At 45.1% G+C, this 23,973-nt stretch overlaps 2 protein-coding genes and 1 long non-coding RNA gene across 4 annotated transcripts in view; 1 reads left to right on the top strand and 2 right to left on the bottom strand.

Annotated features, from left to right (window-relative positions):
• The window catches only part of atp5pd (ATP synthase peripheral stalk subunit d), a 14,625-nt gene extending 5,909 nt beyond the window's left edge, over nt 1-8,716 (bottom strand). The window contains exon 1 of one of the 2 annotated variants that reach the window (XM_072242581.1): nt 8,618-8,716. The gene's annotated coding sequence lies outside the window, so the exon portion shown is untranslated. Of the gene's footprint in view, nt 1-8,598 lie in introns of both variants that reach the window. The other variant, XM_072242582.1, reaches the window with a different exon arrangement.
• LOC140187353 (BTB/POZ domain-containing protein KCTD2-like) overlaps nt 8,710-23,973 on the top strand; it is a 22,009-nt gene continuing 6,745 nt past the window's right edge. The window contains exons 1-4 of the mRNA XM_072242580.1: nt 8,710-8,930; nt 14,263-14,371; nt 20,698-20,789; nt 23,306-23,401. Coding sequence (XP_072098681.1) covers nt 8,730-8,930; nt 14,263-14,371; nt 20,698-20,789; nt 23,306-23,401 — 498 coding nt within the window. The 5' untranslated portion in view covers nt 8,710-8,729. The remainder of the gene's footprint in view (nt 8,931-14,262; nt 14,372-20,697; nt 20,790-23,305; nt 23,402-23,973) is intronic.
• Nucleotides 17,805-23,973, bottom strand: part of LOC140187356 (uncharacterized) — a 25,610-nt gene continuing 19,441 nt past the window's right edge. The window contains exon 3 of the long non-coding RNA XR_011883077.1: nt 17,805-22,074. This is a non-coding gene — a long non-coding RNA (uncharacterized lncRNA). The remainder of the gene's footprint in view (nt 22,075-23,973) is intronic.

The raw sequence follows: 23,973 nt of genomic DNA, 5'->3' as shown, positions 1-23,973 counted from the left end.
GCCCCATTACACCTACGTGACCAACGTCGTTGGAATGTGGGAGGACACCACAGCAGTCAGAGGAAACCCACAGTGTCACAGGGAGAGCATACACTACAAACTCCTTACATGTGGTGATGGTATTGATCCCAGGTGCTGACACTGTAACAGTGTTAAACTATCCGCTGCACAACCTTGAATTTATCTGCCCAAATATAGCTAAAACATCTTTATCCAACAACACTCACATCTGGACAAAAACTCTCTCACAGCTCAACTTCACTCAAACCAGCCCCTTGCTACCCCTTGCACGGTGTGACGGATCGGGACAGTCAGCCCTCCTCACTGTCCCGATCCGTCACACCGTGCTGCTCCTCTCAGTGTTTGTCCAGTGACCCACTCTCCTCACTGTCCCAGTCCGTCACACCGTGCTGCTCCTCTCAGTGTCTCTCTGTCCAGTGTCCCACTCTCCTCACTGTCCCGGTCCGTCACACCGTGCTGCTCCTCTCAGTGTCTCTCTGTCCAGTGTCCCACTCTCCTCACTATTCCGGTCCATCACACCGTGCTGCTCCTCTCAGTGTTTGTCCAGTGACCCACTCTCCTCACTGTTCCGGTCCGTCACACCATGCTGCTCCTCTCAGTGTCTCTCTGTCCAGTGTCCCACTCTCCTCACCGTCCCGGTCCGTCACACCGTGCTGCTCTTCTCGGTGTCTCTCTCCCCAGTGTCCCAATCTCCTCACTGTCCCGGTCCGTCACACCGTGCTGCTCTTCTCAGTGTCTCTCTGTCCAGTGTCCCACTCTCCTCACTGTCCCGGTCCGTCACACCGTGCTGCTCTTCTCAGTGTCTCTCTCCCCAGTGTCCCACTCTCCTCACTGTCCCGGTCCGTCACACCGTGCGGCTCCTCTCAGTGTTTCCCTGTCCAGTGTCCCACTCTCCTCACTATCCCGGTCCGTCTCACCGTGCTGCTCCTCTCAGTGTCTCTCTGTCCAGTGTCCCACTCTCCTCACTGTCCCGGTCCGTCACATCGTGCTGCTCCTCTCAGTGTCTCTCTGTCCAGTGACCCATTCTCCTCATTGTCCCGGTCTGTCACACCGTGCTGCTCCTCTCAGTGTTTCCCTGTCCAGTGTCCCACTCTCCTCACTGTCCCGGTCCGTCACACCGTGCTGCTCCTCTCAGTGTCTCTCTCCCCAGTGTCCCACTCTCCTCACTGTCCCGGTCCGTCACACCGTTCGGCTCCTCTCAGTGTTTCCCTGTCCAGTGTCCCACTCTCCTCACCGTCCCGGTCCATCACACCGTGCGGCTCCTCTCAGTGTTTCCCTGTCCAGTGTCCCACTCTCCTCACCGTCCCGGTCCGTCACACCGTGCTGCTCTTCTCAGTGTCTCTCTCCCCAGTGTCCCACTCTCCTCACTGTCCCGGTCTGTCACACCATGCTGCTCCTCTCAGTGTCTCTCTGTCCAGTGTCCCATTCTCACCAAAGGCAATGGCTGCAGTTGTCCAAGGTCAATCTTCACCACAGGAGTTCAAGGCACATCCTGTAAGCCACCACGGAACAGATTTCAACTGTAACACCTCCCACAATTCACGAGCATGACGCTTGAACACTGAGCTGATACAACTCCAATTGCCATGAAACTTGATGAAATCTGAGATAAAGCAGCTCACTGAATCTGTGGCCCATCCCCCTTCCAAGATATTTATTCCCATCGTCACTGGAGGACAATGTGTCCCACCCACAACTTGCTCAAGCTACTTTTATAGCATGTCCCAAAGCCAGGATCTTTATCAGAGGACAAGGGAACAAGGCAAGGAAACCTGTATCTGATTTCCACATACTGCCCTCTCTCTGGTCTGAAGAAGCCTCCGATACTAACCAAAGCTCAAAGATAGCAAGGGTACTGAAGGTACCCTGGGTGGGAGACTGTCCCCACTGTCTGGCGGATATGTCTATCCGTGATGTGACTATCATACACCCTTGAGGAGACAAATTCCCATCTTCACTCTTCATCACCGTGATACCACACCACAGATCTGGCAGCTCTTGGGCATTCAAGGTGCTGCGAATCATTAACAGCAGCAGGAATGTCCTCGCACATCCTGACCCGTTATATTCCGCCACGATCAACCCCTGGTTCAATGAAGTGTGTCGAAGGCATGCCAGGAGCAGTGTGCAGCACCAGGTGTACTCAAAAAAAATCAACTTCACTATAAGCCCACGTACGTGCTAAATAGCAGCCAATAACAACAGACCAGACAATTGTACATAGGGGAACTGCTTTGTCAAGCACCTACGCTCCGTCCGTTAAAAGTGGAACTTCCTGGTGACCAAGCGTTTCAATTCTGATTCCTGTTTACACCCCGACATGTCAGTCCACGGCCGCCTCTTGTGGCAAGATGAGGCCAGCTTCAGGGCGGAGGAGCAACACCTTATTTTCCGTCTGGATAGCCTCCAACTGCATGACACGAATATCAATTTCTCCTTCCAGTAAAAAAAAATGATCTCCCCCTCCCCTCTTCTATTTCCCACTCTGGCCCCTCCCCTCCTCTATTTCCCACTCTGGCCCATCCCCTCCTCTACTTGCAACTCTGGCCCCCCGTCTCTTCTCACTTGTCTATCATTTCCCTCAGGTCCGTTCCTTCTTCCCTTTCTCCTGTTGTCCACTCTCCTCTCTGTCAGATTCCTTCCTCTCCAGCCCTTGAACTTTTCCACCTAACACCTTCCAGCTTGTCCTCCCTCCCCCCACCAACCTTTTTTTATTCTGCCCCCTTCCCTTTCCGTTCCAGTCATGAAGAAAGGTTTCAGCCTGAAATGTTGACTGTTTATTCATTCCCATAGATGCTGCCCGACCTGCTGAGTTCCTCCAGCATTTTGTGTGTGTTGCTTTGGATTTCCAGCATCTGCAGACTTTCTTGTTCTTAACATCACACCAATGCTCTGCAGTCCCACCAAATCTATCTCAAAGAATGGGGCTCCAAGAGCTTCTCCATTCTTACTGATGGCACAGCCCAGCACACATCTGCTTATGTCTGAAACATTCATAATGTTGTGTGAGAAAATTCTTCTCTGCTTCCTCCCATCTTCTGTGCCACCCCAAAGACAAGGTTCACCAATTCTATTCACTCTACATGACACAAGAAATGGGATGCCGCAAAGGCTTTGGAAGCAGACAATATCCCAGCTGTAGAATCAGTCCAGTTGATGCCCAGGTATGTCCTGTTCACCACAAGTACAATAAATCCAATTGGTTATTTCCACCAAATCAGTCCATTCTGAAAGCAATTAAATGCTGTTTATGTGGCCGTCAAGTGGCACGCACTCACCAGTAACCCATCCAGCCATGCCCACTTATAGTTTCAACAGAACCACACTTCCCCAGACCTCAGCATAGCCTTGGTCCAAATGTGAAAGGGCATTGAACTGGAAGGTGAGGAAAGAATGGCTGTCCATGATATCAAGGCACTCTGATGCCCAATGGCTTCAGCTTGACCAGTCATAACCCTCAAAACAGAAAATGCTTGTCACAAAGTCACTTTCTGCCGACCCACCCCCAGAACATGGCTGTAGGAGTAGCTCTGAACACTGCCCTTGACCCAAACGTTTTCAGCTGCTTTAGACAGGAATTCATTCCGTACAGGGTCAGAAGCTTTCAATTCCATTTGCAAACTGCAAATAAAGCATCCCAAGATACTGACAGAAGGGACTCTCCAATGTTAATGTAAAAGGTGTCCCATTAATATTGCTTTTGCTGGGGATGGTCATTGTCTGGCTCTTGGCCATTTCTTTTTAAAGAGTAGCCACCCACCTTTGCCTTTCAATGACGTTACCATTGCCAAGTGCCTCATCAACAATACCCTGGTGGATCACCACTGAAAAACAGTTCAACTGTACTTGTCATACGAGTACTGTGGTAGGACACAGACTGGGTATCCTGCACAAGTGGCTTACTTTTTAACACACCAAGGTCTCCCCAACATCAACAAGGCGGAAGTTCATGTTTAGAAAGGACTAGTCTGCACCTGCCTGGATGACAACAGCTCCAGCAATGGAGATGCATGGACTGCAGATGTTGAAACCTGGAACAACAAACAATATGCTGGGGGGACTCAGTGGGGTCGAGCAGCATCTGTGGAGATAGAGACAGCTAATGTTCAGATCAAGGGTGCTGACCTGAAACATCGACTGTCCATTTCCCTCCGTACATACTTCCATAGAAACTACAGCACAGAAACAGGCCTTTTGGCCCTTCTTGGCTGTGCCGAACCATTTTCTGCCTAGTCCCACTGACCTGCACACGGACCATATCCCTCCATACACCTCCCATCCATGTATCTGTCCAATTTATTCTTAAATGTTAAAAAAGAAACCGCATTTACGTCATCTGGCAGCTCATTCCATACTCCCACCACTCTCTGTGTGAAGAAGCCCCCCCAATGTTCCCTTTAAACCTTCCCCCCCTCACCCTTAACCCATGTCCTCTGGGTTTTTTCTCCCCTTGCCTCAGTGGAAAAAGCCTGCTTGCATTCACTCTATCTATACTCATCATAATCTTATATACCTCATTCTTCTACGCTCCAGGGAATAAAGTCCTAACCTATTCAACCTTTCTCTGTAACTGAGTTTCTCAAGTCCCAGCAACATCCTTGTAAACCTTCTCTGCACTCTTTCAACCTTATTTATATCCTTCCTGTAATTTGGTGACCAAAATTGAACACAATACTCCAGATTCGGCCTCACCAATGCCTTATACAACCTCATCATAACATTCCAGCTCTTATACTCAATACTTTGATTAATAAAGGCCAATGTACCAAAAGTTCTCTTTACGACCCTATCTAACTGTGACGCCACTTTTAGGGAATTTTGTATCTGTATTCCCAGATCCCTCTGTTCTACTGCACTCCTCAGTGCCTTACCATTAACCCTGTATGTTCTACCTTGGTTTGTCCTTCCAACATGCAATACCTCACACTTGTCTGTATTAAACTCCATCTGCCATTTTTCAGCCCATTTTTCCAGCTGGTCCAAGTCTCTCTGCAGGCTCTGAAAACCTTCCTCACTGTCTACTACACCTCCAATCTTTGTATCATCAGCAAATTTGCTGATCCAATTTACCACATTATCAACCAGATCATTGATATAGTTGACAAATAACAATAGACCCAGCACTGATCCCTGTGGCACACCACTAGTCACAGGCCTCCACTCGGAGAAGCAATTCTCTACTACCACTCTTTGGCTTCTTCCATTGAGCCAATGTCTAATCCAATTTACCACCTCTCCATGTATACCTAGCGAATGAATTTTCCTAACTAACCTCCCATGAGGGACCTTGTCAAAGGCCTTACTGAAGTCCATGTAGACAATATCCACTGCCTTCCCTTCATCCACTTTCCTGGTAACCTCCTCGAAAAACTCCAACAGATTGGTCAAACATGACCTACCACGCACAAAGCCATGTTGACTCTCCCTAATAAGACCCTGTCTATCCAAATGCTTGTAGATTCTGTCCCTTAGTACTCCCTCCAATAACTTACCTACTACCGACGTTAAACTCACCGGCCTATAATTTCCCAGATTACCTTTCGATCCTTTTTTAAACAACGGAACAACATGAGCCACTCTCCAATCCTCTGGCACCTCACCCGTAGACAGCGACATTTTAAATATTTCTGCCAGGGCCCCTGCAATTTCAACACTAGTCTCCTTCAAGGTCCGAGGGAACACTCTGTCAGGTCCCGGGGATTTATCCACTTTAATTTTCTTCAAGACAGCAGGCACCTCCTCCTTTTCAATCTGTACAGTTTCCATGATCCCACTACTTGATTCCCTCAATTTCATAGACTTCATGCCAGTTTCCTTAGTAAATACAGATGCAAAAAACCTATTTAAGATCTCCCCCATTTCCTTTGGTTCCGCACATAGCCGACCACTCTGATCTTCAAGAGGACCAATTTTATCCCTTACAATCCTTTTGCTCTTAATATACTTGTAAAAGCTCTTTGGATTATCCTTCACTTTGACTGCCAAGGCAACCTCATGTCTTCTTTTTGCCCTCCTGATTTCTTTCTTAAGTATTTTCTTGCACTTCTTATACTCCTCAAGCACCCGATTCACTCCCTGTTTCCTATACATTTCATACAACTCCCTCTTCTTCTTTATCAGAGTTGCAATATCCCTTGAGAACCAAGGTTCCTTATTCCTATTCAATTTGCCTTTAATCCTGACAGGAACATACAAACTCTGCACTCTCAAAATTTCCCCTTTGAAGGCTTCCCACCTACCAATCACATCTTTGCCAGAGAACAACCTGTCCCAATCCACGCTTTTTAGATCCTTTCTCATTTCTTCAAATTTGGCTGCCTTCCAGTTCAGAACCTCAACCCTAGGACCAGATCTATCCTTGTCCATGATCAAATTGAAACTAATGGTGTTATGATCACTGGAACCAAAGTGCTCCCCTACACAGACTTCCGTCACTTGCCCTAACTCGTTTCCTAACAGGAGATCCAATATTGCATCCCCTCTAGTTGGTCCCTCTATATATTGATTTAGAAAACTTTCCTGAACACATTTTACAAACTCTAAACCTTCTAGACCCCTAACAGTATGGGAGTCCCAATCAATGTATGGAAAATTAAAATCCCCTACCACCACAACTTGATGTTTCCTGCAGTTGCCTGCTATCTCTCTGCAGATTTGCTCTTCCAAGTCTCGTTGACTGTAATACAATCCCACTAACGTGGTCATACCTTTCCTGTTTCTCAGCTCCACCCATAAGGACTCAGTAGACAAGCCCTCTAATCTGTCCTGCCTGAGCATTGCTGTAATATTTTCCCTAACAAGCAAAGCTACTCCCCCACCTTTCATTCCTCTGCCTCGATCACATCTGAAACATCGGAACCCTGGAATATTAAGCTGCCAGTCCTGCCCCTCCTGTAGCCAAGTTTCACTAATTGCTATAACATCATAATTCCACGTGTCAATCCACGCCCTCAACTCATCCGCCTTCCCCGCAATACTCCTAGCATTGAAATACATACACCTCAGAAGATTTTTACCACCACTCACAATCTTTCTATTAGCGGATTTGCTTAAACTTTCAACATCATTTATTTTCACCCCAGCCACACTGTCAGCTCTGGCACTCTGGTTCCCATCCCCCTGCAAATCTAGTTTAAAGCCTCTCCAATAGCACTAACAAACCTCCCTGGAAGAATATTGGTCCCCTTGTAGTTCAAATGTAACCCGTCTCTCTTGTACAGGTCCCACCTGCCCCAAAAGAGGTCCCAATGATCCTGAACTCTGAAACCCTGCCCCCTACACCAGTTCCTCAGCCACTTGTTCCTCCTCCAGAGCATCCTATTCCTACCCTCACTGGCATGTAGCACAGGTAGCAATCCTGAGAGTACCACCCTCGAGGTCCTGCTTTTCAACTTCCTACCAAGCTCTCTATACTCACTCTCCAGGACCTCCTCACTCTTCCTTGCTATGTCATTGGTACTAATGTGCACCACGACATCTGGCTGGTCACCCTCCCACTTCAGAATGTCATGCAAGCGATCAGAGACATCCTTGACCCTGGCACCTGGGAGGCAACAAACCATCCTGGATTCTCTGTCACGACCACAGAACCTCCTATCTGCACCTCTAACTATTGAGTCCCCTATCACTACCGCTCTCCTCTTTTCCCCCCTCCCTTCTGCACTGCAGAGCCAGACTCAGTGCCAGAGATCCGGCCACTGCAGCTTGTCCCAGGTAAGTCATCCCCCCCAATAGTATCCAATGCAATATACTTGTTGTTGAGGGGAATGGCCACAGGGGAACCCTGCTCTGCCTGCCCTTTCCCCTTCCCTCGCCTGACAGTCCCTCCAGCATCTTGTGCATTGTTAAAGAAACTCATGATTATCTAGGATAACACAGATCCTAGACAGATTTGTTGGTATGCCATCCATCACCACTATGCACTATCTGAGGTGTGTACCATTACCCCAAGGAGAACAGAAGTGTCAAGATTATAAGAACACCAAATGTAAGTTCCCCTGAAGATCGCAAACATGAGGAATTCTGCAGATGCTGGAAATTCAAGCAACACACATAAAAGTTGCTGGTGAACGCAGCAGGCCAGGCAGCATCTCTTGGAAGAGGTACAGTCGACGTTTCAGGCCGAGACCCTTCGTCAGGACTAACTGAAGGAAGAGGTTCCTAGAGATGCTGCCTGGCCTGCTGCGTTCACCAGCAACTTTGATGTGTGTCCCCTGAAGATCTTGGTTCAGAATTATATCGCCAGTATTTCAGCATCTAAATGCTTTAACTCCTAGATCCGCAGGGTTTACCTACACCAGTGGATCAAGGCAGTGGCTCGCTAACACCTGAAGAGCAATAAATGCAGGTCTTGTCAGTGATGCTCACATCCTGGAAAATGAATTTCAAAAAAACTCTCCCCATCCTACTTGCCTTCGCTCCTACCCACACACCTTCAACCCTCATCCTGTACCCTTTGACCCCAATCCCAACCCCACTCAGACACAGGCTCACTCTCCTCTCTGCATTTCCCATTTACTCGCCACCCTCTCCTCCATTCCCTTCCCCTCCCCTCCGTTCACCCTCAGTCCGGCTTACCGCCCACGCTCTCACTCACAGAGGACGGACTCCCGTGTCTACCAAGGGCGCAAAGATGGCGGGGTGGAAGCGGAAATGCTTCATCAGGCCCCGCCCCCCGGCGCCGCGCTACTTCCGGAAATGGCGATGTGATGGCGGAGCCGCAGAGCTCGGGGCCCGTGAGCGGGAACAGCGCGGACTCCCTCGGGCTCGGCGATAAACCCGGCAACAAATGGGTGCGGCTGAACGTGGGCGGAACTTATTTCATCAGCACCAAACAAACCTTGTGCCGCGACCCCAAATCCTTCCTGTGCCGCCTGTGCCAGGAGGACCCGGACCTAGACTCGGACAAGGTAAGGCGGCCCCGGACCAGCCGTCGCCATGGAGATTCTGCCTGTCATTGGCGGTCCCCATGGTGAAGGACCATTTCACCTGTTGGCATGGTGACCGACGAACCCATCAATCTCCATGGCAACTGGTTGCCATGATCCGTTCTTTTCGGCTCCACGGTGATTAATAACCTATTCCTTTCCTACGGTGGTCCTGCTTCGCCAGTTACCCACGGATGTGGGCACTGCTGGAAGGCCTGCATTCACTGCCATCCCTTGGCAAGCTGCTGCCTCGGACTGCGGCAGTCCTGTCAGAATCAGGTTTCATATCACCGGCACTGGTCGCGAAATTTGTTAACAGCGGCAGCAGTACAATGCAATATATGACAATACAGAGAAATAAAAATAAGTAATTCAGTTCCAGTAAATATGTATATTAAATAGTTGAATTTAAAGTAGTGCAAAAATAGTATAATTAAAAATGCTGTATCTTCATTAAAGAGCCTCCTGCAATGCCAATGGAGAAGGTGTTTCTGAATTTAGACCCACTAACAATGGAGGATCCTGGTTGGCAGGATGCTGTGATATTTGGGGTGGAACCTGTAGGGGTGGTGCTCTCATGCTGCCTAGTTGGTCTAAACGGTAGAACGTGGGTTTGCAAAGTGCTGTCCGAGAGCCCTCAGTGTATCTTGTAGACGGTATGCATTCTGGTAATCTTGTATTAGTTGTGAGGGAGCAGGACTGTGTTGCAATCAGGTGGACTGATTTGGGCTGAATAGCACTGGATAGTATTGTTGGAGCTTCACCCCTCCGGAGTACATCAGTGTATTCCTGACACATTCCTTGTTGGAGGTTGTTGGTCATTGGAGAGTCAGGAGATATCACTTTCTACAAATCAGCAAACTTCTGACCTGAGCAAATGTCTCTTGCTTTTGTGACTCTTGGGATGATGACAGCAAGAATCCAACAATGGTAATTCTGTTAAATGCCGTAAGGACATTGCTTGGGGTAAAGGGTCATTCCCTGGTACAATATACACTTGCCCTTACCAGCTGAATCTTGAGACTAAAGAAGCATGGAATGGATCTCATCAGAGCAATTATGAATGGAACAGAAGTCTGTGGAGTTATCAGCGGATGGCCTCACTTCTGAGTTTCGGATACAGGGAGAATCATTGAGATACATTAGGATGGCTGTTTCTAAGACAGTGTTGCAACAATATTGTAAGGTTGAAATGTGTGGTTTCCATTAACTGTAATGATTTCCTTTTGTAGCTCTATCTCTGGATAATTTTCCCCTTGAGTTCAGAGTCATAGAGCAATACAGCAGGGATACAAGATCTTCTGACCAACTAGCCTATGCTGACCATGGTCTCTCTCCCCCACCCCCCCTATCTAGTCCCAGTTTCCTGCATTCAGCCCATATCCCTCAAAGCATTGCCCCTGCATGTACCTATCCCAGTGATTCTTGAATGAAACTATTGTACTACTTCAAACACCTCCTCTGTCACTCACCACCTTTTGAGTGAAAAGGTTGCCCCTCAAAACCCTTTTAAATCTTTTCCCTCACACCCTAACGCTATGCACCCTAGTTTTGGACTCCCCTACCCTGTAGAAAAGACTGTTATCATCTACCTTATCTATGTCCGTCTTGATGTTAAACATTTCTGTAAGATTGCTCTTTATTCTCCTATATTCCAAAAGAATAAAGACCCAGCCTAGTCAACCTCTCCCTCTAGTCCTGGTAAACATTTTCTACACTATTTTTAGTTGTATTACATCTTTCCTATAACATGTGACCAAAATTGCACACAGTACTTCCAAGTGTAGCTGCAAGATAACATGCAGCTCCTGCACTTTATGTCCTGACTGAAGAAGGCAATGTGCTAAATGCCTTTTTCACCTTTAGTTTTACTCTCTCTCATTATCATGCCTTGATCTGAAGGGCAGTCACTCTCGCCTCAGCCGTACTTTGGTCCACAGGCTCAGGTTGCCCGTTTCTCTAGTTATCAGAATCACACATATTAGCTTAGAACTGTGTTGTGTGTGGGGAGCAGTGTGGTTCACAAAAATAGGAATAGCAAGATAGTGTTCATAGGTTCGTGGATGGTTTAGGAATCGGATTTTGCTGCGTATGGGTCTTCAGGTCTTGTACCTTTTCCCATGGTAGTAATGTATGGTGAGGTGAGGGTCCTTGATGATTTAAGGTGCTCACTGACTTTTGAAGATGTTCCTTGATGGTGGGGAGATGACTGAGTCTACGACCCTCTGCAGCCACATGGAGAAACTTGCTATGATTTGGTGGTACACCAAATCCAGACAAACTGCTAATGAAGCTTTGTTGCTGACATACCTTCTTTGTGATTGCACCTATGTGTTTAGCCCATGGTAGATACTCTAAGATGTTGATGCTGAGGAACTTGAAGCTGCTCACCCTTTCCACCGCACAGCCCTCAATAAGGATTAGTCTTGTGGTTCTCCCATCCTCTTTTTTAGTGCTTCATAATCCTGGTTTTACATGGATACAAGTAGCAATTAAGCTGCTGGGCACTTGAGAGTTCAAATCCCACATGATAGCAGGGCAATTTGAATTACCTTTCCTGCTTACGTTACCAAACTCACCATTTCTGAAACCAGCCAAGTTGATCTTGGGCATAGACTTGATAGATTAATGGCTGTAAACTCACCTTAGTTGTAGTGTGTTGTAGGAGAATCAACAGTGCTTAATGATCACATACAAGAAAATGGGGCCCGTAGTTTTGAGTAGGTAGAGCAACTACAGAAAGACTTAAAAACGCAAACATGAGGAAATCTGCAGACGCTGGAATTTCAAGCAACACACATAAAAGTTGCTGGTGAACGCAGCAGGCCAAGCAGCATCTCTAGGAAGGGGTACAGTCGACGTTTCGAGCCGAGACCCCACAGTCCTGACAAACGGTCTCGGCCCAAAATGTCGACTGTACCCCTTCCTAGAGATGCTGCCTGGCCTGCTGCGTTCACCAGCAACTTTTATGTGTGCTACAGAAGGACTTAGATTAGAAAATGGGCAAAGAGTGGCAGACGGAATACAGAGTTGGGAAGGGTATGGTCTTGCACTTTGGTAGAAGAAATGAAGAGGTAGACTATTTTCTAAATGGAGAGAAAATTCAAAAACCTGAGGTGCAAAAGGACTTGGGATTCCTTGTGGAGGATTCCTTAAGGGTTAACTTACAGGCTGAGTCTATACAAAGGCAAATGTGATGTTAGCATTCATTTCGGGAGGACTGGAATCTAAAAACAAGGATGTAATGTTGAGACTTCATAAAGCACTGGTGAGGCCTCACTTGGAGTATTGTGAGCAGTTATGGACCGCTTATCTTAGAAAGGATGCGCTGAAACTGGAGAGGGTTCAAAGGAGGTTCATGAAAATGAATCCAGGGTTGAATGGCTTGTCATGTGAAGAGTGTTTGATGGCTCTGGGCCTGTATGGATTGGAATTCAGAAGAATGAGGGGTGACCTAATTGAAACCTATCAAATGTTGAAAGGCCTTGATAGAGTGAATGTGGAGAGGATGTTTCCTGTGGCAGGAGTATCTAGGACCCAATGACACAGCCTCAGAATAGAGGGCATCCTTTTAGAATGGAGATGAGGAGGTATTTCTTTAGCCAAAGAGTGGTGAATCTGTGGAATTCGTTGTCACAGGCGGCTGTGGAGGCTAGGTCTTTGTGTATATTTAAGACAGGTTGATAGACTCTTGATTGATCAGGGCATGAAGGGATACTGGGAGAAGGCAGGAGATTCAGGTGGAGGGGGGAAAATGGATCAGCCATGAAGGAATAGCGAAGCAGACTCAATGAGCCAAATGGCCTAATTCTGCTCCTATGTCTTATGGTCTATGCCATACAAACATGGAGAGTAAGACCCCTCTTTGGTAGATATATACTGTATATTGTTTTGAGGTAAGAGACTCCAGGGCAGTCTCATGAAAGCTCAAAATAATCTTTACTTGAGGACTCAAATCCTCATCTAGCCCCACCAACATATGATGTGCCTTAAACAGAAAGAGAAGTGCTGGGAGTACACCGGTCAGGCAGCATATGTGGGAAGGAAAACTAGTCAACAAGTTGAATCAGTGACCTTCAGAATCTGATGAAGCATTTGTTTTTTGTATCAATATCCAACATGTGTAGTTATTATTGGTTTACAGTACCTTTTACCTTCCTAATCACCTGCTGCACCTTCAGTGACTTGTGTACAAGGACATCCAGGTCGTTTTACCCCCAATCCCATGTGCTCTGAACACATTGACCAACCTTCTGCGTGGGCCTTTGCTGAAAATACCTTCTGCAAATCCAACTACACCACATCCCTTTACCCACATTTTAAGTTGCATTCCCAAAAAATTCTGTTAGATTAGTCAACCCTGTACTTCCTTTCATAAATCCCTAATGATTCTGCTCAATCCTGGTATTCTTTTCAAATGTTCTGTTATTACATCATCTATTATGGATTCCAGCATTTTCCCAGCTGCTGAAGCTGGTCTGATATGTCGATATTTCCCAGTTTTCTCGTTTCGTCCTTTCTTAAATATTGGGGTCACGTTTTCTTACTTCCAGTCTACAGATACAATTCCAGAATCTGTACAGATTTACATGTTGATCACCATGATTTTTGCTATTCTTAAAGGCACCTCCTTCCGAACTCTGGGATGTAGATATTGAGAATTTTCAGTCTCACCACCTTACCAGTACCATTATTTTATTAATATTTATTAACATTAATTCTCATTTTTGCAGAATACTATTTCCTCTGTGAATAAATCCCTGCAATTTTCCATTGGGTACTGCAAAATATTTAGCAGTTAATTTTTAATGTCATTTTGGAAATATAGATGCCGTGTCAATAATATAAAAGGAGCTTTCCTCTATAACTAACGTGTTTTTCCTGCTCAGAGAGTGTTTGATGGGAACTGCAAAGGGATCTTTACCCTGTATCTAACCCACGCTGTCCCTGCCCTGGGAGTGTGTGTCAGTACTACGGAGGGAGATTTACTCTATACCTCCTAACCCACGCTGTCCCTGCTTCTAAAGTATTTCTTGAATCACTCTCTCGAGACAGAACTGATATGGCTATAAGAGGACATTTATTTGTTTGTTTGGAGATGCAATGCAGAACAGGCCTTGCAGCCTAAAGAGCCACACAGCCCTGCAACCCAGTGATTTAACCTTAGCCTAATCATAGGACAATGTACAATGATCAACTTCAACTCAGGCAAGTTTGCTCATTCACCATTGTCCATAATCAAAACTTGGCCGGGATGTGTGAGCCACTTTCATGTTGTAGTTGATTTTGCATTGTGTTGGTCTCTCTCTTGCAGGATGAAACTGGTGCCTATCTCATTGACAGAGACCCGAGTTACTTTGGCCCGATCCTCAACTACCTTCGACATGGCAAACTAATCATTAACAAGGATTTGGCAGAAGAGGGTGAGAGATGAATATCTGCTGAAATAGAATCCAAATGTTGACAGGGAGGGTGGACCAGAGAGTAACTCAAACACTCAGATACACTAGGCTCCTAGATTGACCCGGACACAGATTGTTAGCTCTGCATGGGCCAGATATTCAAGATGACAGAGACTGAATTGTTTTTAAAAACAAGTAAGATCCCAAGTTAGGTTGAATAAGTGGTTCTTGGATGAATTTTAATGATTAAGAACTTGGTTTTACATTGAAACATTAAACACAGCCACTAAAGTTCTTTATAAGATGTGGTCACTTGTATTACAACCAGAAAATAGGAGAAATACTGAGCAGAGCAGGCTACATCTTTTGAGAGAAACAGTTAACATTTCAGATCGATGGTCTTTCATCAAAGGAGAGTTAGAAATCAAACAAGTTTTAAGTTGCAGAGAAGAGGGAGGGATAGAGATAACAAAAGCAATGTCTTTCGTGGAAGAAACGGCATGATGCAGGTATGAATAGTTTTGTTTTGGAGAGTGTATTGAAGGCATGTTTAAAATAGCTGCTCTGTTTGTAGGAAGTTTAAATTAAAGGAGATGAATGAAGACACTGAAGAGAGATCTGTGAGATGCACAACGGTGCAGTCACTGAAAGGGGTGTCTGTGGAGGAAGAAAGTGGAGAAAGAAACTGCATTACCATGGAAGCTGATGCCCTTTGTTCAGAGCTGGAGAGTTATGAACCATGCTGAAAACATGATCTTTTTGAATGGTTGAGAGTGTTGTTGATTCCTACACCGTCAGTTGTAACATGTTTTATCAGCCGGCTAGTCTTCATTAATAGCATCCGTTAGTCTTGTGAGACCATGGATTTGCGCCTTGGAAGGTTTCCAGGGCGCAGGCCTGGACAAGGCTGTATGGAAGACCGACAGTTGCCCATGCTGCAAGTCTCCCCTCTCTATGCCACCGATGTTGTCCAAGGGAAGGGCACTAGGACCCATACAGCTTGGCACTGGTGTCGTCGCAGAGCAATGTGTGGTTAAGTGCCTTGCTCAAGGACGCAACACGCTGCCTCAGCCAAGGCTCGAACTCACGACCTTCAGATCACTAGACCGACGCCTTAACCACTTGGCCACGCTCCAACACCTGGTCTTCATTAAAAATGTGTTAAAGGCCATAAGCAGAAAAGTCCAGATCCGATTGGATGGAGAACTAAAGTTGCTTTATAACATTGGAACATTTAACATTTCGTGGTATTGAGAAGTAGAAGGGTGGGTTAGTATGTTCGCTGAGGATGCAAAGGTTGGGGGTGTTGTGGATAGTCTGGAGGTTACAACAGGACATTGATAGGATGCAGAAAGGTGCTGAGAAGTGGCAGATGGAGTTCAACCCAAATAAGTGAGGTGGTTCATCTTGGAAGGTCAAATTTGAAGGCAGAATATAATATTAATGGTAAGACTCTTGGCAGTGTGGAAGATCAGAGAGATCTTGGGGTCTATGTCCATACGACAATCAAAGCTGCTGCTCAGGTTGACAGAGTTGTTAAGAAGGTGTATGGTGTGTTGGCATTTATCAACCGTGGGATTGTGTTCAAGAGCCATGAGGTAATGGTACAATTATTTAAGAGCTTGGTTAGACCACTTGGAGTATTGTGTTCAGTTCTGGTCACCTCACTACAGGAAGGATACTATAGAGAGAGTGCAGAGGAGATTTACAAGGACGTTGCCTGGATTGTAGGCCATACCTTATGAGAATAGATTGAATGAACTTGGCCTTTTCTCCTTGGATCGATGGAGGATGAGAGGTGACCTGATAGAGGTTTATAAGATGATGAGAGGCAATGATTATGTGGATAGCCGGAGGCTTTTTCCCAGGGCTGAAATGGCTAACACAAGGGGGCAGAGTTTTAAGGTGCTTGGAAGTAGGTACAGGAGGATGTCAAGGGTAAGTTTTTCACACAGAGAGTGGTGAGTGTGTGGAGTGTACTGCCAGCAACGATGGTGGAGGCAAATACGATAGGGTCTTTTAAGACAGTGGTCGCCAACCTCCAGGCCGCGGACCGATACATTGCCGTGAAGAATGCAGCGGTGCAGTGGTAGTCGGAACGCACCCAGCACATCTTTAAGAAAAAAGCCAAAATAAACAAGCTAATTAATTAGGTGCTGCCTGGCACATAAATGTTGACCCAGATCAGAGGCAATTGCCGGTTGCGTCGCCTCTGATCTGGGCCAACATTTACGTGCCGGGAGGCACCTAATTAATTAGCTTGTTTATTTCAGCTTTTTTTCCTTAAAGGTGTGCTGGGTGTGTTCCAGCTACCGCTGCACCACTGCTTTCTTCACGGCAAAGTATCGGTCCGCAGCCTGGAGGTTGGCGACCACTGTGTTAAGACACTCTTGGATAAGTACATGGAGCTTAGAAAAATAGAGGGCTGTGCGCTGGGGAAATTCGAGGCAGTCTCCGGAGTAGGTTACGTGGTTGGCATAACATTGTGGGCTGAAGGGCCTGTAATGTGCTGTAGATGTCTATGTCCTGTGTTCTAAAAACTGGGTATTAAGGGAAAACCTTGCAATGAGCGGAGTCATACCAAAACTCAGCCCATGCCTTGCAGGGCAATGGCCAAGGCTCAGCTGCTGTCAGCTCCTTTATCAGTGGTCTTCCTCCTATCATTTTGATCACAAGTCATGATTATACAATGACAAATTGTAATCACAAGTTTTCAGCAAGTGAGACATGCCTACACGCAACAATACTGAAACGACATTCACCCATCAGTCGTATTTGTGACATAAAATGTAAAACAGTGAGCACTTTCAACAAGACAAAAAAAATCAATCTACCCTTGACATTCAATAGCATTGCCATGGTTAAGTCTTCCACCATTCACATTCTAGAGATTTACCATTGGCCAGAAGCATGATAATATCATGACTATGAGGGCCGGTCAGATTCTGTGTCCTGCAGTCTACTTTTTGATACCTCCAAAGATATTCAACCATTTTAAATGCCATAAATCAAGAGTGTGATGGAATATTCTTCCCCTGATGCGATGTCCAATAAAACTCAAAAGTTCAAAACTATCCAGGACAAAGCAGGCAACTTGTTTGGCACCTCACATCCACTATAACTGCTCAGTTCCTCCTCTAACACAGACGAGGTTACTCTGACAACATATACCGAGTCTATGAGCTCTGCCACCAATGGACAAGGCAGCTGATGTATGGGAAATATATTCATTGGTTCCAAGTCCTCAATGCAACAGCCTTATGGGAACACCTTCAGCACAGTGACTATGGCAGCTCATGGGGGCATTTAGCAATTAGTAAGAAATGCTTATTTCTGCTACCAACTCCTGCATTCTGAAAAATGAATATGTTGCTGAAGTTTAATTTTATCTGTGCAAGAGCAGAAATACCTTCCTCTGATTAGATAGAGCCCTTCTGAGACTGAATCAAGTGAAGTCAAATTTATTTATATAGCACATTTAAAAACAACCCATGTTGACCAAAGTGCTGTACAGATCAGAGCAGGATAGCTAAAATTACTAATATGAGAAATACAGGTATAAACAACAAGGCACACAGCTTGTCGGCACAAAATAAACAACACAAGGGCCAAGGCACAGCCAAAAATCAGCCACGTCAGGAGGATTCAAACGCTGGTGAATAAAAGGAAGTTTTGAGCCTGGATTTAAAAGAGTCAATGAAGGAGGCAGATCTGATAGGGAGGGAAATGCTGTTCCACAGTCTAGGGGCTACAATAGCAAAAGTGCGGTCACCCCCGAGCTTAAGTTTAGATCGCGGGACAGCCAGGAGCCCCAAGTCAGCCAACCTGAGCGACCTGGAAGCAGAATAAGGGGTTAGAAGGTCTCTGATATAAGGGGTTAGAATGCTATTCACAGATCTGGTTTCCCTACCAATGGAAGAATATGCTTGCAGTAGCACAAGTACAGGAACAATTTATTAAAATGATTCCTGGGCTGGCATGCTTGTCATTCAAGGAAAGATTAAACAGTTGAGGTCTGTAATCCATTTCATTTAGAAGAATGAAAGCTGATATCATTACTACTACTACGTCGACTCAGGCCTAGGGGGCTGGTGTCGGGCACGATGACGGACTCTCCACTTCTCCCTCTCCCTCATCAGAGTGTTCAGTTCATCTACATTAGCCGTGCTGCTGTCTTCTAGGAGCGTGTTGACCATAGTCTTGGGAGGGCGCCCAGGGTTCATCCTCCCGTGCTTGGGCTCCCATATGATGACTAGGCTGGCAGGTAGCTCGGGGTGGCGTAGACAATGCCCCGCTAGTTGCAGTCTTCTCGCCTCGATTTTAGTGGTGAGCATCAGTAGGTTGTTATAGAGCTCAACGTTCGTCATGTGCTGTTGCCAACTCACGTCAAGAGCCATCCGGAGCATTCGTGTATAGCAACCATCCAGAGACTTTCGCATCATCTCGGTGAGTGTCCGTGTCTCACATCCGTACGTGAGAATGGACTCTATAACTGCTATGAAAATCCTCTTTTTAAGCCCTCTGGTCAGGTTTGACTTCCAGATTTCCTTCATGTCGTTCATAGCCCTCCACGCCAGCGCCTTCCGTATCTTTATGTCCTTCTCTGAACTCATCATTCTTGACTCAATATCATTGAAATGTATGAACTTTGAAGGGACTGGCAAGGTATATTCAGAACAGATGTTTCCACTGCTTATGTGCCTAGTACTAGGAGTCACAGTCTCAAAATAAGGGGCTGTTATTCAGTACTGGGACAAGTTGTTTTGTTGCTTGTTGTGTTCTGTGTTATAATGCCATTGCAGACAGGCTGTGTTGGCACTGGAATGTGTGGTGACACTTGTGGGCTGCCCCCAGCACACACTCAGTTATTAACACAAATGACACATTTCACTGTATGTACAAGTGAGAGATAAAATTGAATCTTTGAGAAGTTATAGCTTGAGCCAGAGATTAGTGAATCTTTGGAATTCTCCACCCAGGATGGTCGTGGAGACTCAGCTGCTGTATATTCAAGACTGAGAATGATGGACTTTTCTGTAATGAGGAATCAAGGGGTATGGTGTTTGTGTGGGATTGTAATGCTGCGATAAGGAATCAGCATGATCTTACTGAATTGCAGTCCAGGTGAGAGGGGCTGACTGGCCTCCTACCGCTTCTGGTTTTTCTGTTTGTTACAGGCTCAAGTCTGCAGATGACGCCATAGTCTTGTGTTAAGTACAGACTTGGGATGGGCCGAGCTATACAGGCAGTTAGCTTTTAGGTTTAATTTCTATATTGTACTGAATTAGCACAATGAGCTGTTGATAAGTTATGTTTAATTTTATGTGACCTAGCTGGGTAAGTTCCGATATTCACGGTAGTTATACACTGTCTGATGCTAATTAGCTTGAGTACCAGATAGTGTATGGCAGCCTTGGAATTAGAGTTTAGCAAGGCAGGCAGAGAAAAGTAATTGAATCAGTGATGGAAAAATCTGTATGAATATTACACAATATATGGTGAGCTTGTATGTCGGATACTTGGCACTAGGTGAGATTGGATACTGAAAATATAAAAAGCTGAGGAAGTAGTTACTACTTCAGAACTTGTGTGATTCATAAATTTATCTTTAAAGACCAAGAATTAAGAGTCTATTGTCAAAACATGTAATGTAACCTAAATTAAAGATCTTTAAGTTAAGATTTGTGAAGTTATAAAGATTGAGATCTTTCCTATTTTTAATGCCACTTTACTACAATATCATTGTACAGGCTAGCTGAGGAGACAGTTGCCATGGTGTAGACACCCAGTCGGAGTGAGCAGTGTAACTGAGGCAAATGCCAGGCATTCAAATCTCCAATCTCCTCTTTTGTATTCTTGGTGGATGGATGCAGACATCGAATTTCGGGCGCTAAGAGTGGCTGTTTTTCATGTTGCCGCCTTAATTGGTTACGTTATGGAAATTTCATATAGTGGGAAAAATGTGCTCTAAAGTTCATCTCAACTTTAGTTTGACTGTATCTTCATCACAGATTTGTAAAGCTGCCAGACTCAATTTAGGGTTTCCCCATCAATTAGTTTGTGGCATTGGAAACAGCCGGTTAAGCCACAATTTCTAACAAGACAAGCTAGTTAAGGCAAAACACAAGTTCCTGTAGAACTGACCTGCTTGGTTCAAGAGATAGATTTCCAGGGTTATGACGTCTTGAGAAATTCCAGTGCTGTATTTCGGATAGCTGTTTAGTTGTGGAAATGTCAGAATGTTTCTGAAGGATTGTACAATAGTCGGGATCCTTCTTTGATGTGATACAGAGTGGCCTGACTTGAGCTCTGGCCAACTGCTTCCTAACCAGTCTTTGTTTTCACAGGGGTGCTGGAGGAGGCAGAGTTCTATAACATTGCCTTACTTGTCCGATTGGTCAAAGAACGTATTCGGGATTTGGAGAATAGGACCTCACAGGTGAGCTGACCTTGACTGTTTGATCCTTTTTTAACATTTGGAAACTACCTAATAACAGTTTGTGCTTGGTGAAAGGAATGGATTTGTTTCTGTCACAGAATAGTTTCTGTCAACTCTCTGAGAAATAGTCTATGTTTACAACAATTCAAGCAAAATTCAGATTGGAACTGCCTGAGTAGATGGTGTGCCTTGCAAAGACAATGGTACTAGGGTAAGTTTGGGGATAGAAATCTCAAAAATAATTGATCTTTTTGTAATTGTTCATATCCTTGTGAATTCAGTAAAGTAAGTACAGATATTCAAGGGAGTGAGTTTCAGTTTGGGATATGCTGTTCAAAAGTCTGCTTCCACTCTGCCCAATTAAAAGGTACCAACTCTAACTATAAGGCAATCTAATGACCATATGACAGGCAGATCAGCAGCTCCTACCCCAATCCCACCATCCTGTTGATTGGCATAGATGAGAAATTGAGATTTGGGTAATGATCAGCTGCATATAGCTCACGTGAGGCTACCCAGAATCTCTCCTAGATTGTTCCATAGGCAGGAGTTGCCTTGTGTTATTTCACTCACATCTGATTCCTTGCCCCGTGTTTTGAAACACTTCAGCTGACAGTTGTCTCCAGTTGTTTCCTTGCCCACTTTCCCACATGTGCATTGTTGTGGCCGAGTCACTGGCTGATCAACAGTGGAAACACTGAAGCTGCACGTAACCACTGTTAACCCCTGCTGGAAAGTTTTGCTGTGTGAAAACCCATGCAAGGTGACTGCACTATCAGCAGCACTTGTGCACCCATAACATCTCCACTAATGCTCACTTGACTTTTAGACTCCAGATCTCGCTGTTGTCTTGATCCAGACGTAGATGTGAGCTTATTTTTTGCAAAGGTGACAGCAGAGTACTATTTCTGAATAGGACCAGGATGAAAAATGATCAGTGGCTGTAGCCATAAGAACCAGAAAGGAGAGACTGTGATTTGTCCCTGCCCTAGGATATTCCTGCAGGAATTTCTAAATAAGTGACTTTTTTTTTTCAATGAATTTTCCTTTATCATACGATCAGAGGTGAACGAGACCTCAGAAACATTCAGGCTAAGGCCGATGGGACAGTTAGGATTGATTTCATACACACAACAGCCAGCGATCATTTGTATAAATTAGAAAGTTTAGCCACCTGGTTAAATATTTTCTGGTAATGTCAACACACTGACTGCTGGAGCAGGTGAAGAGTTGGATAATCCACAACAGGCGATGTACTTCTGGACTCCCAAAGCATTTCCACCACCTGCAAGGCACAGTAAGAGTGTAGTGAAACTTGACTGTACCTTTAACAATTCTCAAGCTAAACACTATTTAGAACAAAGCAAATTGGACACTTGGCAGTGCATTTGGTATCACTACCAAATTCTCTGACGTCTATCATTTGGGAAACACATTGGTAGCAGATGAATGAGAATACCAATTTCAAATTCCCCTCCAAAGCACTCACCTTCTGAGTTGCATGTACACTGCTTTTCTTTCACAGTAGTTGGAGCTCCGTAACTAACAGCATTGTGGAAACACTGTGGCCATGTGGGCTCCAGTAGTTCAAGGAGACTCCAAACTACTTCTGGAGAGAAAGTAGGAATCTACAACAAGAGTCAATGTCTCAGGTTTCAGATCCTTTGTGAGAATCCAATAATTATCTTTTTGTAAGAACTCATGTTGAAATTGGCTGGCAGTCCAGACAAGATTATGTCTGTTTGTGCACTAGCAGTTGGTCACATCCTGTTTTATTGCAAGGACTTTTATATGCTCAACTTCTGAAAATTAGCCTCAGTATTTGTAACTGACTTTTACATAGATCTGAATAGGAATTACTATGATACCAAGATAGAGCAAAAAGTTTGCTTTGCATGGTGTCCCATTGAGATAAACCATGATAAAACAATAGCAGAGTACAGAATAAAGTGTAACTGCTGCAGTGCAGATAAGCAAAGTACAAGAGCATACCAGGGTAGATCGTGAGGTCAAATGCCCACTTCATCCTACTGGGGAACCATTTAGTAGTCACAGACGTCCTTGAACCTGGTGGTAGGTGTTTTCAGGCTTTTGTACCATCTGCCCAGTGGAAGAGGGGAGAAGAGAGAGTGTATGGGGTGGATGGGCTGGCTGTTTTACTGAGGCAGTGAGAAAGATAGATAGAGCTGAGGCTGGTTTTCGTGATGTGATGAGCTGTGCCCACTACTTTCGGCAGTTTCTCGTGGTCACAGGCAGAGCAGTTGCCATACTGAGGGATTATGCATCCAGATACGATACTTTCTGTGGTGCGTTGATAAAAATCTGTAAGGGTTGATGCCAAAGTTCCTTAACCTACTGAAGAATTAGAGGCATTGGTGAGCTTGCTTAGCTGTGGTGTCCACGTGGTTGGACCAGGGCGTTGGTGATGTTCACTCCTAGGAAAATTGAAGCCTTCAACTCTTCAACCTCAACACCATTGATGTAGCGTGTTCATGGTATTACTGTCTACTCTACAGGGTCCAGTGAAACATGTTTACCGTGTCCTACAGTGTCAGGAGGAGGAACTCACACAGATGGTTTCTACGATGTCGGACGGATGGAAATTTGAGCAGGTAGCACTTCAATTTTCAATCAAAACGATCTGTTTTGCAAATTAGGGGTTAAGAGAGCATGGTAATGATAAACGTTAATACTGTCATAATTTAAAGTTATTGAATTCTAAGGATCATAAATAATTATTCTTAAGCAGTTAATAAACAGATAAACAAAAACATTGACAAAAAGACAATAACTTAAGAAGAGGGAAAATCAACATACAGTCAGAATGACCTCTATGACAGAGGGGTCTTTAATATATACATTTGATTGCCAGCAAGATATTAGAAAGTGGGCTTTTCAAAGAGGTTAAGAGAAAATGAAGTTTCCTTTTGGTGTCGGAGGTAGCTGAAGGTTATGAGAGCCAATATGTTGTCTTGGTTTGAACTGTGAAAGGAAGACGTGACCTGCTGCCTTTCGTAGAATGAGACTTGATCTGTGTGTTTTGTAAGGTGGGAATGGACTGCTGGTGCTCAGCATTGCTGTGTGTCAATCCATCAGCCCCTATAACCAGCAGTCTCGATTACTTTAATGACACGTAGAAAAGGTGTTGATAGTGCTGTATAAAAACTCTCACCAGTATCTACTA

This window comes from Mobula birostris, chromosome 24 (genome assembly GCF_030028105.1).
Source record: "Mobula birostris isolate sMobBir1 chromosome 24, sMobBir1.hap1, whole genome shotgun sequence".
Lineage (NCBI taxonomy): Eukaryota > Metazoa > Chordata > Chondrichthyes > Myliobatiformes > Myliobatidae > Mobula > Mobula birostris.
Note: the sequence above shows the minus strand (reverse complement) of the source record. Positions and strands in the feature narration are given on the sequence as shown.